Source organism: Parasteatoda tepidariorum, chromosome 6 (assembly GCF_982258835.1).
Source record: "Parasteatoda tepidariorum strain Cologne lab strain chromosome 6, Ptep-v5.0, whole genome shotgun sequence".
In the NCBI taxonomy this organism is placed as follows: Eukaryota; Metazoa; Arthropoda; class Arachnida; order Araneae; family Theridiidae; genus Parasteatoda; species Parasteatoda tepidariorum.
This window is the reverse complement of record NC_141760.1, coordinates 18557186-18573122: the sequence shown is the minus strand read 5'-3', so window position 1 is coordinate 18573122 and position 15937 is coordinate 18557186. Positions and strand designations below refer to the sequence as shown.

The 15937-nt window shown below is 30.8% G+C and overlaps 1 protein-coding gene across 1 annotated transcript; it reads left to right on the top strand.

Annotated features, from left to right (window-relative positions):
* Positions 1-4782: 4782 nt before the first annotated feature.
* On the top strand, positions 4783-14999 carry LOC107456489 (astacin-like metalloprotease toxin 5). The gene is made up of 6 exons (XM_043056817.3): positions 4783-4937; positions 7173-7240; positions 8114-8189; positions 10564-10678; positions 12816-12991; positions 14711-14999. The coding sequence occupies exons 1-6, from the start codon at positions 4874-4876 to the stop codon at positions 14932-14934; spliced, it is 723 nt and encodes a 240-aa protein (XP_042912751.1). The 5' UTR covers positions 4783-4873; the 3' UTR covers positions 14935-14999.
* Positions 15000-15937: the final 938 nt, after the last annotated feature.

Sequence of the window (15937 nt, the reverse complement as noted above, 5' to 3'; positions counted from 1 at the left end):
TAAAATTGTTTTACACATAATTATAAAATTTGTTTATCCCTAAATGGTTCCATGCTCAATTAACTTTTAGCAAATATTTATTATTTTATTTAAGAATTATCTAAACATAATTCCATGCGAAAAGTTACTTTGAGTAAATATTTTTCTATTTAAGAATGCTTGAAAAAAGTTTGAATTGTATGGTATGCAATTTTTTGCATCACTTTAAATAATATAATTTTATATAGCTAAATACAAAATGTTAGCAAAATCGGTCGAATAGTGCCTGATAAATTGAATTCTAAAAAAGTATTATACTTATAATTTGATTTCTCAGGAATTAGTCGACCAATTTTGCTGTATAAAATTACATTTCTTGAAAATAGTTGAAACTGAAATGAAGTACTTTCGCATGGGCAAACTCGTGATCAAAAGCTAGTTAAATTTATTGTACCAACGTCTATAAATGGACTGTATTGTTGCAAGTTTGAGGCAACAACTTTCTTAACAACCTATTATTTTTGAACACAACTCAAAACATAATAATAGTACATATAACGATATTTTATAACCGTCCTTCAACAGTCAACCCAATTTTTGGGTTTACGACTACTAATGTTCGATTCCTTAGCCTTGTAATGTTGAACCCAATCCAGAAGACAAGGGAACTCCTAGATCTAGTAGTGGGAAAAATTTACCTTCGTGGAGGACTTTTTGATGGAAATAAATCGCATTTGCGCTACATGGAGAATAAGAGCACGAGAACCTCTCACGGTTAGCCTGACGACAAAGGGACTCTAATCCATGATCCGTCTACCACTGAGGATATTTCACGTCAGCACTATAGTCGGTGCAAACCGGATGCGGATTCGTATCGACCAGCCATTGCTGGGATTCTAATCCGGTTCCCCTCATTAAAATATATTACTTTAAAGACAAACAAGTTCCAAAGTACCAAATTTCTCGTCGCGCATTGGACTGATCGTTAAGATACATTTCCCAGCCCTCTGCGAGATCATGTATTGAATTTTAGTAAAAATTTAAATTCTTCCCTGCACCTATTAAATTACTTAAACCACCGCAAGTATGAGTTCGTTAAATTTCAACATAGTAGGTACCGGAAATATCAAAATTATTATTATCACTGTCATGAAATACGATAGAAAACCGTTAAGATTTATAATTTCTACAGCCATTTTAAGAAGAATTAAAATTGTGTTTTTATTTCTATTAAAACACAAAATTATTCTTAACGTATAGTTAACTATGCAACACAACTTAATCTATCACTTAAGACTACCTAACAAAAGGAATCTAACTAAATACTTAACGTGTAAATGATTATTTAACACTACTTAAATTATTACTTAAGACACCACAATGGCTTATTATAGATGATTATAGTGTTGCCAATTCAGATAGAGTTTCGGTGCCACAGATAAATAAATGTATAGGTTCAATAATATTTGTTACTGAACAAAACTTATATTTTACGTCGAGAAATAAAAAGGAATGTGTAAGCATTCGGGTAAATGAATGGCATGACTGAAAGAATTGTTTTGTATCCTCTTAATATGAGATATTTGCTCCAAAAGGGCGCTGACCGATAGAAAATCCCCAAGAAAAAGGGGATCTGAGGTACGATCGCCTTAGAATGTCCAAGGCAAACCAGAATATGTTCCGGCGAAGCTGGCTGAACACACTATTTTTTGCAAGTATTGAAGATCTTTCTGGTTCCCTCAAAAGTACGGCACACAAGATGGCTACTTGCAAATCTGGCTAAAGCAGCAGTATTCCTCGGTCGCATTTAAAGTCCAGCATAGTACAAGGGGATGTCCTATGATACCATAGAGTTATAAATAAGAAGGAGTGGGCATTCCTCCCCTTCCCTATTGGCAAGGAGCGGCGCCGCTCAGGTTTTAAGAGGAAGAGTTAGGTTATTCTTGACCTTTTCTCTTATGATTGGAAAATTTCGAAAACGAGATTGAAATAGTTTTGTTGTTAATACATAACACCTTTTTTTCATTCAATTTTTCAACATTAGTTTCTTTTCTTCCCAAAAAATAACGTTTTAAGATAGCTCTATTTTGCAACTGAATTAAAAAAAAGAACTTTACAGCAGTTTTCGGGAACTTAGGTTCCTTTATATTTTATCTAGGCATTAAGCTATTAGAATAAACACTTGGGTAATAAATCTAGTCCATAACCTACTGTTTATTACTAAGCAGGGAAGTTTAATTTCTTTTTCTTTTGCAAAGAACTTGATCATACGAAGTGTACAAAACTGTAATTTACAAATAGCAACGTAAAATAACTGTGTATTTATTTTTAAAGATAATTACCCAGAGTACTTAGTGTATAGGAATATTTATTTTCTAATTGAGGTTTAAACTCCACTCATGAAATGCTTTATCTCATTCACAAAATACATGAAGTGGTGAGCAAATAAATGCTCTATAATAAATGCCCAGGCATTATTATCTATAAAGTATGCTCCATAATAAATTAAAGCTCTGACACAGCAATTGAGACGTTAGTAGAGGAAGGTGGAGGCTCATATGAAACAAATTTTAAGGCTTTTAAGGAACTTTAAAAGATAGAATGAATACTAAAGCCTTTTTAAGGCACATAGAAATCCTGCAAAATACAAGATTTAAATGCCAACACTTTGAAAATACAATGAGTAATTATATAAATACTTGCTGCTTTTTAGGCAAGAGAGTTACGTTAAGGAATTATATTAAAAAAACAACCAAAAATTTAAATGACTTTCAATAAATACAATAATTTAAATTACATAAAATTGTTAAAAGAAACACACAATCTCATCTAGAACATTTTAGTAAACACGAAAGAAAAAACAAGATAGCCAAGTATCAAATTTATTGTCCACTGAAGTTAACAAGGTGTTTAAAAAACTGGCGCCTTGACTTGTTGTTTAAAGATAAATTTTTACAATAATAACCTAAACGAACTTTAAAGTATAGATGCACTATTGAACGGATAAGATGTACAAGATGATCCAGGAAACTCGTCTTGTTTCTTTTGGAAAACTAAATAGGAAAACAAAGAATAAAATATATTGCTATCAGTGTAAAAGCAATTAAGAAAGATCTAATTTCCAGATTAACCCATTGTTTTACAAAATATCTTGTACTCATTTTTTAAAAGTTTTTATATTTGAATACATTTTAAGAAATCACCAGTTTTTGATCAAGAAATAATTATTTCACAAATACAATATTTTTTTTATTTATATAAAATATTTTTAATATGAAGAAATTGCATATGCAGCAGATTATTAACTTGAAATATCTTTTGTAACTATCCATTTTTTGAAAACATTCATAATATTTCTACATATTATATAGAGAGCATCAACTATAGGGTAAATAATTAGTATTTCATAGATGATATGCAGTTTTGAGTGTATTTATTTTATAACAGTTAAAGCAAAATATGAAAAAATTGCAGATGTAAAATATTTTTTTTTCTAAATCTGCTTTGACATTGAAATTAAAATTCTATGAACAGATAGCCTACATGCTGAAAAAGTATTTAACAAAAGAAAATATTATTTGAAAAATAATTTTTGAACAGTTATTTTTTTTCAATCACAATTTTCTTTTTTTATTTGGTGAGAAGAAATGCATATACAGATACTTCCAGTGTGATATTATCTAAAATAACTTATATGTACTCATGTTTTGAAAACAATTCATTAATATTTGTAAAATATTATGTTGAAAGCATTTTCTTAATATGAAATTTTGAATGTTGTTAACAATTTAAATTGCTCCATGCACATAATTTTCTCAGATGCAAATATGAAAAACTTTTTGAATGCTAGATAGAGCATATAGTAAAAGAATTTTGCATGAAGAAATTCAAAAGCTATTATTAATTTTGCAATTATTATAATTTTTTTTTTGCAATATAATGATATTACAACATTTCTATTACAATTTCAGAGCAACAGGTTAAAGATTGAGAATTTTCGCCTTTTGTCGAAAAAAAAAGTACTAAAACTTTCATGTTATACAGTATTTATTATATGTTACGCATGTATTTATTATTTATATATATAGTATTTGTTATACCTATTTATTACTCTGTATGATACCAGTGGTGCGTAGGCGGTATACGCCATGATCGATGAAGCTTGGATGGATGAAAGAAATGAAACTATCGAAGTTAAATAATTTTTTAAATTTCCTTCGACAAACATTAAATCTTGTAAAAGCACTGTACAAACCACAATGCTGACAAAAACCACTCCCAGTGGTCAAGGATTAAAAATTTCGTTGACGCTAGCCAAACTAGTGAGGTTTTTGTGCTTGTAAATTTCGCTCAAAACGATCTCCAACATGGCTTTTTTTCAACTTGCATTGTTAATTGGATTCAAAATTAAGAGAAATAAGGAGGAGAGCATTGTGGCTTAATTGGTTATAATAATAAAGTGGAATAAAGGATTTTTTTTTCCAATGAGAAATATAGATGACCGCTAACGTAAAATGAGCACGAAGCAAGTAGATGACAAAACCTCCTAGTTTTTTTTTTTCATTTTCAAATGCAATACAAAATGTTTCACTTAAAAAATAAAAAAGAGCTGCTCCTTTTTAAAGGAAGTTTTTTTTTTTTAAAAAAAAATATCTGCTTACCTGATGCATTTATCTGTTTGCATTTTTAATTACGTATCGTTTCTTTTGAAATCACAGTCTCTTGCACAGAACAGATTTGACTTTTCTCATCCAATAGATAATATTCTCAAACACTGTCAGATAAAATACTGTGATTTATGCATTTTTTAGAAGAAAAAATAATAATAAAAAGTTATTTAAATTAACTATACACCAATATAGAGTCCTGACTTTTAACTTTATCACACACCAAAATGATCTCAAAAATGTACGGCATCATAATCGTGAGTGTCTTTACATTGGCAAGCGGATTAAAAGGTAATGAATTCGCTATCTATATTTATAGATTAGAACAGGAGTTTCTACAGTTTTAAAAATGTTAGATCGTGTTGAGCCATATTATGATTCAATTTTACTGTAACTTTAAAATTCCTCTAAGTTTAACTATACTATCGTGTTTTTAAATTCAATTACACTATGCATTTTAACACCTTATTAAGGTTAAAGCAAAATGCACCATATCGCGTAAAAATGTACGGCATCATAATCGTGAGTTAACACTTTGTTAAAGTTAAAGAAAATTGCACTATATTACGGCTTGATGTTAATATTATACCTTAGCGTTGCGCAGTTTTTTTCTGGAACAGTAACTTTTTTAAACTGCGACCCTAAACCGATAATTAGGATGTGCTTCCCTCCCCTCCCCAAATAACCCACCACACCCACTTCACTGTCTAAGAATTTAATTTTGAATTAATATTGCTTCTAAGTATTATTATTATATGAAAGGTAACAGAAGGGAAGAATACGAAGGAAATGAGAAGAACTAGTGAATGGGCAACTAACATCCAGGAAAATCTATAAATTCATACAGAATAAAACCTTAATCTGTAAAATTAAAAATCTATAATAATCGATTAGGTTTGATAAATTCTATCCACATTTTCCCATTTTACATGTTTGAGATAAAATCATATTTCAGGTTTAAAATAAAGCGTTACTATTCAAAGAGTGTTTTAGGAATAAAACATTTGGGAAGGATCTTTGGGAAAAAGAAAATGAATTTCGCCAAAGTAAGTTTCACAAAAGTTTGGTGAATTCTAATGCAAAATTTATTTTAAAAATGAGGGCATGAAATAAAATCTGTTTAATTTTTCACTATTCAAAATTCAACAAACTTTTTCACCTAATATAATGCGTTTCATGTTGAATGTAGTTTAACTAAATTAAAATAATATAACTTCGATGTTGATGACCTTATTTAAATCAAATATTTCTACAGAAATTAACTTGTACAAGAAAAGTAAAGTGTATGCCAAAATTCACGAGAGAAGTAGTTTTGATAGAAAACGTTTTGTTTTTATTTTTAAAAAAAAATGAATCTCTTATCGATTGTTTAAGTATAGAGTATTGGATTATGTATGGAATAGAATATCAGGTAATGGCGAAAGGGCTTTGCATATGTTAATCTCTATACATGTGAACTCTCTTATCAAAATTTCCAAGGGTCGTTTTGCTTTAATTTATTGAGTTTATTAATTTATAAAATCAATTTGTTGAGTGCAGCATCAACAATATTCTGCTTCAAATTGATTTTATTGGCGTAACCTTAGACTTCAAAAAACTCTAATAGCGTTAAAGTGCATGGTCTAGGCGGCCAACACTGCTAATAAAAACGGAAAATTGTTGGACAAGGAAATGATACAACATTGCTCAACGATGGAAATGTATTTTCAAACGTAAAATCAAAATCTTGAAAAGAGTTTAAGGCTTCCCTTAGAAGAACTGATGATGGCAAGGAATATGGAGTACAATTTATTTTATCATTGCGTTGTACAGTGCACAAGATAAAAAGCGGACCACCTTGAATAATTTTTGATCTAATGATCAGATTTTCACGTTCTAGGACTCATTCCTAATGATTCGAAAGGGTAACCTCAAATATGCTAATTAATTAGTGCAGACGATATTTTAAATTGCGAAATCGGGCCCAAAAATGTACTTTCTCTTAATAAACATATCTTTTTTTCGACAGATTTGGATTTCTGACTTTTAAAATATGGGGAGTAGCCGCAATCTGAGAAATATGGTCACAATTGTTTGGTTAAGGAAGCTGTCACTCATTCATCCAAAGACAATTTATTCAAAATTTTTTTGACTTCATATTCGACTTCATATTTCGACTTCATAGTAAATAAAATAATGAAAAATGATAAATATGTATCAAAAATTATTTTTTCCATGGGATTATTATAAATGAAATTTATAATTATGTGCAAAAAAATCCGAATCCTTGAAAAAAAGTATGTTTATTCAGCGAAAGAACATTCTTGTGTCTGATTTCGTAACTTAAAATATCGTCTGCACTAATTATTAGTATACTTGAAGTTACCCATTCGAATGAGTCCTAGAGCGTGAAGTTAGATCATTAGATCAAAAGTTATTAAAGTGGATCCGTTTTTAATTTTGAACACTGTTTGTCACGCCAATGTTTCAATAATATATATATATATATATTTTAATCTTTGCAAGTTTATTTAAAATGTTTTTCAGAATTCTATAATCCTCTGATCAATGAGGGTCTATTTGAAGGCGATATATTAGGCATTCATTCAAACAAGGTGAGATATATGGAGTTTCTTAAATTTATCAATTTGTAAATAGGAAACTAAAAGATATTGTACTTCCATGTCAGCAGTGAAAGTAGTAAAGAACAAAAATTTATCTCTGAGATTACATATGGCACTTTTTTAAGTTAATGTTTAAATATGAGTTTGTGATTTTAAGCATTGATGCCACTCAAGCGATAAAAATAAGCAGATTTAAGAGAGACAATAGAACATATCAAAACTTTTTTAAAAAGTTTCTTTGTATACAACGATCAAACTGTAAAAACTAATTATTCTAAAGCAATAAAAAACAAGATGGTGACTGTATAGTTTTTTTTCTAAGGAAACCAATTCTTTTTTCTTTTATTTATTCACTTTTTTTTCGTGAGTTAAAAGAGATTAGCAGTATCATTAACTAATTAAGATAAAGTAAATAATTTTTTATTTTTCGAAACCCGCGAAAGTGAGTTGAATATTTTATTATAATATCACGTTTTACTTGTTTTTTTTTAATTAACAAAAAAAAAATTACATTAGAAAATTGCTTATAATAAGGAAATAAGGAAAAAAAAATCAATGAAATGAAAAGATCTTACATTCTTATGTAAAATTTAAATTTGAAATCAATCAGTAAGCAACTATATGCAATCACTAAAAAAGAAAAAAAATCACTTAGATGTTGAAAAGAGGCTCCATATTTCATATAAGGATAAAAAAGTGAATAATCTCTGCTATTGATAAATAATTAATTTCCCTATCAAAAAAGTATAGCATGAAATTTTTTCTCTAAAAAATACATAATGTCCACTGATAATTATAATTTATGGTAAAAAGATTTTCTTACATTTCGATTAAACACTTTGTGAATTATTTTTAATTCTACAGGATCGAAATGCTGTACCACGTGACTCTCAGTTATGGCCTGGAGCAGTTGTTCCTTATGTGATATCGCCAGAATTAGGTAACTCATGCATTATGGATTGCAGTTTACTAGAGCATTTTCCAAATTGATTTTCATTTTTAAACGGAAAAAATAAGTTTGATACCTGTTAAAATTCTATAAAATTTCATTTGTAATTGAGAATTCGCGACTCGAGAAGAAGACGATCACGGATACACAGAGCCAGTTGATCGTTTACGAACAAGATGACGTATTAAAGTCGAGTTAAGTTTCTCCATACAAGTTGGAATGATAATTAAATTGAAGTTAATTAAATACAATGCCGTATATCGCACATCAAATTTGTCGAAATGTAATTTTTTCTCTTTAACGTCTTTTTTTTTTTACGTAAAATTTATTATTTGTTGATGCATTTTATTGTAATCGTGATGCATTTTTTGTTTTGTGTACCTCGTAACTTCAATGCATAATCAGTATGTTTACATTCTACTTGACTTCGTGCCAGTTTTGCGCTAAGTACGAAATATATAGTGAAATAATTTAAATCTTTGTGTAAGAATATAGAATGTGTCGCTTAAGAGAGTTGATACTTGACGGGCTTGGTTTACTTGAAATAGAATGGAAGGAGCAGTTGTTAACGTAAACAAATGCCATGTTTCATCAACCAATCAGGATCGAGATACCCACTCTACGTCACTTACTGTTATCCTATAGTCAAAAATGATCAACATTTGATTTAGAATTTACTAAAAAAAAGATTCCTCACTATCTGGTGTGAGCTGAAAAAAGTTTTTTATTGCGACTGTTGAACCAATCTTCGGCTTATTTCAACGCAATTTACTCTAGGATATAAAAATTTTATTTTATTCATTTATTAGGCTTATTATTTTTAAAATGATTGTTTTATTATATTATTATTTTTTATCATTAATTTTAGTATATTTATTATTTTTTTATCATTAATTTTAGTATATTTATTATTTTTTATTATTAATTTTAGTATATTTATTATTATTAGTATTAATATTTTATTATTATTCGTATTAGTATTTTTGTTTTAAAAGTGCCTAAATGCTTTAAGATTTTCCACACAAAATTTCATGAGCAGTCACCATGAGCTATAAGCATATCAGCTTACGATCTATAGAAGGAAAAAAAGGAAAAAAGTTCAATTGTTCAGTTATTGAATCTGTGTTTTAAGCCTAGTTAAATATATATAAAACAGGGCCAGCGCTAAGGACTTCAAATGCAGTCAGTAAATTAGCCAAATATTAATAGTTTGTTGTTGTCGTTTGATGTTGACGTATGCCTGTTTAGGCAGAGGGGGTGCGATTGTTCTTGTTTTCGCAGTGGCGCCATCTATGGCCTAGAATTCGACTTCTGCCGCACCCATACGTCACACCCGTTTATAGGGCGGACCCATTCATACATCCATTCATTCATCCACAGATCGTATTTTTGACCTGAATCAGAGAAGGATCAATCTCTAATCCAGTACCCCCAGAGGTACTGATTTGTTATGGGAACATGGAGGACTTTGAGACTCGACAGATTTAACGTGCATCAGTCACCATTTACTACACGGGGAGTCTTTGGCCTAAAGGGATCGAACCCACGGCCTCTTGGACATGGGCCCAAAGCCCTACTAACCAGACTATCCCGGCCCAGGTGGTTATACTATATCTATCATTGAGAAGTGATTATCTGTAAAGATAAAATCTAAGTGAAGTTTTAATGAACAATATGCAATTGTCATGAGAACACATATTTTCTAAAAAAATAGTTGAATGATAATATGCATCTAGGGCTACCACTTAATCTGCTTTATTGGCACAAACTAAAGGGAAGAATTTTTCACGTGATATCGCGTGATCCGGCAATGAGCGTTTAAATATGTAAATTTTTTTTTAAGTGCTCACTTAATCTGGTTTGTTGCTTATGTTATCTGGACTTAATATAATTCCAATTAGTTATGCAACATATCTAAGGGAAATCACTGTAATCGAATTAAAAATACAAGATTTGTTCGGAAAAATTCATATTGATGCAATTTTCAGGATCTAGGAGAATATATATTTTTCTTTTCGGTAGAAAAAATCGTTGGCTAATATTTTCGCCAAAACACAGTTTGTTTCGTCGAATTTATGATTTTATCGCATTTGGCGAGGTGGCAAATGCTGAGCGTGAACAATGTTATAAATAATTTATACATAAAACACTTAGACTTTATTCAAAATGTTAATTTTGTTTTGTGTTAGTAGAAAAAATAACTAAAAAGTGGGTACGTCAGTTTAAGAAAAGCTAATATAAAAAAAAGTAATTTTAACTGTTTTTGAAACTCGTATTGCGATATTCTTTTTTTCGGGGGAGGGGTTATTGAAGTATGGATAAGAATTGTTAATACATATTATTTTTAATTTTTTTTATATTTCAGAATATTTGAGAGAGGAAATTCGAAATGCCATGAAACACATTGAAGACCACAGCTGTATTAATTTTGTCGAAAGGTCTTACGAGCACGATTACGTTAAGATTTTCAGACATACGGGGTAAGTGATGGTAAATTAAGAGTAATCGACTTTCGAAATATACAGGTTGTCCATTAATCTATACACATTTTTTAAAATTCTTGGAAAATGAAAGGAAATTACTTACATATTCGGCGTTGCAAATTGACATTTCAGGCAAGAAAAAATCAAAAACGTTATTGAAATCTAACAAATCACAATTAAGGAAGGATTAATATCATTTAGATTAATTAAGATCATCAAAACCTGGGGATCGTTCAAATATTATAAAAGAGCCTGGGTGGCTAAGGGGATAGAGCTTTCGCCTTCGAATGAGGTGAACAGGGTTCGAATCCCAGCCAGGGCTGGTCGATATGAATTCAGCAGCCAGCTCGTACCGATCAGAGTGCTGACGTAAAATATATACAGTGGTAGACGGATCATGGATTAGAGTCCCCTTGCTGTCGGGCTAACCGTGGGAGTTTTACGTGGTTTCCCTCTGCATGTAACGCAAATTGAGCTTAGTTCCATCAAAAAGTCAACCACGAAGGCAAATTTCTCACAATAATTGATCCAAGAGTTCTGTTGTCTTCTGGATAGGGTTCAAAATGACAAGGATACGGAGTTGAACATTAGTGGTCGTAGGCCCAGAAATTGGGTCTGCTCTTAAACGTCGGTTATAAAATAAAAAATAAAATTCTTACTACCAATGCGATCAACAGTGCTCAGTTACGTTTTCCCAAACATACTCACCACTTCGCGGTTCCATATTGTCATCAACTTGCATGAATTCACCAATTCTCGGTTTAATGGCACAAAGGCCTTAATAGGCTATGCTGCGCCGAACACATCCTGGTAATACGAAAGAATATGTTATTAAACATAGCTGTCAATTAATCTAATCACTCCATCAGTCTAATTACCCCCATATTTTCAACGTATCGAAATGAAACTTTTTGGTTTCTCTATTTGCGTAATTAAATGCACGTGGTCTAAATTTAAAATTTCTATCGCGGTAAAAATGTATTATTTGCAATTACTGTCAATTTTGGGCTAATGGATCTTCATTTACACCGATAGTCACAAGTATCAAAATGAAACACTTTTAGTTTTTCTTTTATTCTGATAAAGAACACATGGTCCAAATTCGAGAAATTTATCGTGAAAACGTGTCAATTAGCCAAATTTTCCCCTAATTGTCCCGATAACTACAAAATATCTAAATGAAATTTTCTCAGCTTTTCTATTTATCTCATAAAGAACTCAATTTCCAAATTTTAGATTTCTGTTTCGTGAAAACGTGTATACTGTCTAATGAGCTAGTTATCCCTTACTAACGATTGTTACAAAATAACTGGATCAACTCGGACAAAATATCGGAAATACAAAATATCGGAATGAAACTTTTTGGTTTTAATTTTCAATTTTTTTGGAAAGAGCACGTGATCTGAATATCAGGCTCCTGTCATGGTGAAAACAAGCAATTTAGCAACTCAGTCAATTAGGTTAATTATCCCAATAATTACAAAATATATCCTTAATGTTGTTGTTGACGTATGCCTGTTTAGGCAGAGGGGGTGCGACTGCTCTTGTTTTCCAGTGGCGCCATCTACGGCCAAGAATTCGACTTCTGCCACACCGTACGTCGCACCCGTTTATAGGGCGGACCCATTCATTCATCCACAGATCGTAATTTTGACCTGAATCAGAGAACGATCGGTCTCCAATCCAGTACCCCCAGAGGTGTTGATTTGTTATGGGAACGTGGAGGACTTTTGCGACTCGAAGAATTTTAACGTGCATAAGTCATTTTACTACAAGGAGTCTTCGGCCGGCGGGGTTCGAACCCATTAACTCTCGGACATGGACCAAGCGCCCTACCGACCAGGCTATCCCGGCCTATCCTTAATGTTCGAAGAACATTAAGGCTATAACTTACGAAATGTTATGATTTTTAATTTTTGAAATGGGTTTATTTTCTTTCTAGATGTTATTCAAATTGGGGAAGAAACTGAAGAGAAAATCAGATTTCTCTTGGATATGGAGGTGAAATGGGTTTAAAATGGGTTTATTTTCTTTTTAGATGTTATTCAAATTGGGGAAGAAACTGAAGAGAAAATCAGATTTCTCTTGGATATGGAGGTGAAATGGGTTTAAAATGGGTTTATTTTCTTTTTAGATGTTATTCAAATTGGGGAAGAATCGGAAGAGAAAATCAGCTTTCTCTTGGATATGGATGTGAAAACTTCGGAATAATTGTGCACGAACTCATGCATGCAATTGGTTTTGAGCATGAGCATAACAGATCAGATAGAGATGAATATCTCACAATAAATTGGGAAAATATTCAACCAGGTAAGTGAATTTTAAAATAAAGAACGACATTTTAAAGATGTCGTAATTTTAAAATGTCGTATTTTGTCACGAACCTAATTAACTTACATGCGAATTAATTATTACATGCTTTTAAATTTTAATTTCGTACTGTATTTTCTTTTATACATGCTTTTTTTTCAGTATTAAACGTAAATCAACCAATACTGAAAATGTGATAAAATGTTTTCAAATGCGTTTCTTGTTTAGCAATGTAAAGATTAAAAGTTTTTTTTGTGTTCAAAATAAATACTAGTTTTAAAATATTCATTGATTTTTGTGAAAACAATTGTCTCGTTTTTTTAACATTTGCTTTTATTTACATAGAACTTAATTTTCAATGAAGTTTGAATCAGTTATAACATTAGAATAATCAATATGTCACTAGTAAGAAAATATTTAAGTTCTGTTTGTTATTGTTTTCTATTATACTTCTGTGAAAGCTTTCAAACTCATATCATAAAATCCAATTATTGCATTCATTCATTTGAGGAAAGCAAATTTAGTATGAAAGGCCCAATGGTTGTATATCGCTTCTTTCTATAATTAATTTTAAAAATACTATTTTTTTAATTTCTTATTTATAAATTTGGATTTATTTAACTACATTAATTTAATGAAAATAGTTTTCTGAATTTTTATGTCCTTTTTCTAAGTGGATGCCTTTCTGCCCCGAAAATGTCCTATTTAACAAAAAAAAACCTTCAGTTAACCCGATCCCGAAAAAATGACGGGATGAGGTTTCGCCCTCTATTTCTCGCTCCCGTGATATTTCCGGGCTGAAGTGTTCAGTAGTAACGCGCAATAAGAATAAAACTAATTCATTTCTTTTGCCCGGAAAGCATTTTATTTCTCATTTTACACACCAAGTGACAGTACCGGGATATTTTTAAGGTAATTAAAGATAGTTAGTTTATTTTAAACTAGATGTCAGCACTAATCAGTTTTCAGGGATAAAAAATAGGCACTTTTATGACCGTTTTCTTGAAAATTAACCGATCGATAAGGGGTTAAAATTCTACACTGAGTAAATCTGCAATAATTGTCATGTCTAAACAATTATTCTAACTTCATACATGGATTTCCAAAATTATAAATACTATAATGATTAGTTTTAAAGTTATTATAATTCAGTCAAATTTAAATGAATGTTAATCATCACTAGATATCCAGTAAAATTGGTCTGGTCGGGTTACCCGATACCGGGTCTTGAAATTAAAAACTGGGAAAAAATGCAGTGCAAATTCAGCGAGATTTTTTCCCAAAGAAGTGAAAAGTGCTATAACCACATTATTATTGAGCCGCAATAGCTCAGGGGATAGAGCGTTCGCCTTCCAATGAGGTGAACCGCTTTCGAATCCAGCGATGGCTTGCTCCGACCACAGTGCTGACGTAAAATATCCTCGGTGGTAGATGGATCATAAGTTAGATTCCCTTCGCCGTTAGGCTTACTGTGGGCGGTTCTCGTGGTCTTTCTCTCCATGTAATGCAAATGCGGGTTAGTTCCCTCAAAAAGTCCTTCACGAAGGCAAATTTCTCCCAATACTTGATCCAAGAGTTCCCTCGTCTTCTGGATTGGATTCAAAATTACATGGCTATGGAGTTGAACATTAGTAGTTGTAAACCCAAAAATCGGGTCGGCTGTTCAACGACGGTTATAAAATAAAATAAAATAATCACATAATTATTTTTTGTCTACAGATTGGTACTATGCTTTTAGAAAGCTTCATCCGGAGGAAAACAGACTGCTGACTGAATTTGACTTCAGCTCTATTATGCTGTATGGTAGTAAATCTTTTGCTAAGGAATGGACTCACAGCATGGTGGCCAAAGATGGAAGGACACTTCCCGAGGTTCACGAAAAAACATCAATGTCCGTGTTGGACTCACGAAGAATCAAAATGTTATACAATTGCAGGCTATAATGGAAAAGTGCCATTTACGAAAAATCCAATAAGTAGATTTAAAAAATTCATCTCTTTTGAAACTATCTTTCTTCGTATGTATCTTATATTTCGTATTTTGTCGTTTGTCTGACTTACTTTCTCCATGAATTTTGTAAAAAAATATTATTTGAAAATCTTCAAAAAAAAAAAAAAAAAAAAAAAAAAAAAAAAAAAATGTAAATTTAATAAATAGGAAAAAAATATGTAAAACAAATAATACATTAAATAAATAAGTAAAAAAAAAAGAAACATGAAGTTCCTAAAAAAATTGTGAGATTCAGAAAAAATTTTGCTGACAGTTGCTAAGATTAATCTATTACTGACATTTACTTGTTTCATTTATGAATAATTGTTCATATTATTGTGTAAAAATTCATTTAAAGTAATATTTAATAAACATTAGAAGCAATTTTTACTATTTTGTATTACTTCAGATTGTTATATAATTCTAATCAATGTGATTTATTAATTTACCTGTACTTGCAAAATAACAAAGATCATTTTGAAGTTTAAATAAAAAGTGTACATTAAAACAATTTTTATCAAAATGTAAAAAAAATCAGAATATAACATTATAGTAAACAGTATATGAGAATATAATAACGCATATAGCAATGGTGCCCAAAGTATTTTGACACATTCCATCCTTTAAGCATTCCTGCAAGCTCATTTTATCTTAACACACGCACGCACGCACGCACGCACACAGATATATATAATAATATTCAAATTGGATAGGGTTCAAAATTACGAGACAGCGGAGTTGAACAATGGTAGCCGTAAACTGAAAATTCGGTCGGTTGTTCAAAGACGGTAATAAAATAAAATAAATAATTGATTTTCTTATTCACACCTTTTAGGAAATTTCAAAAAATAAGGTACAATTGTTCTTCTGAGGTTCCTCCCATGGTGATGGGCAGTTTTCAATATTTTTGAACATCGAAATTTAAATTTTTAGTTTCATTGTGTGTCATTTTTCTCA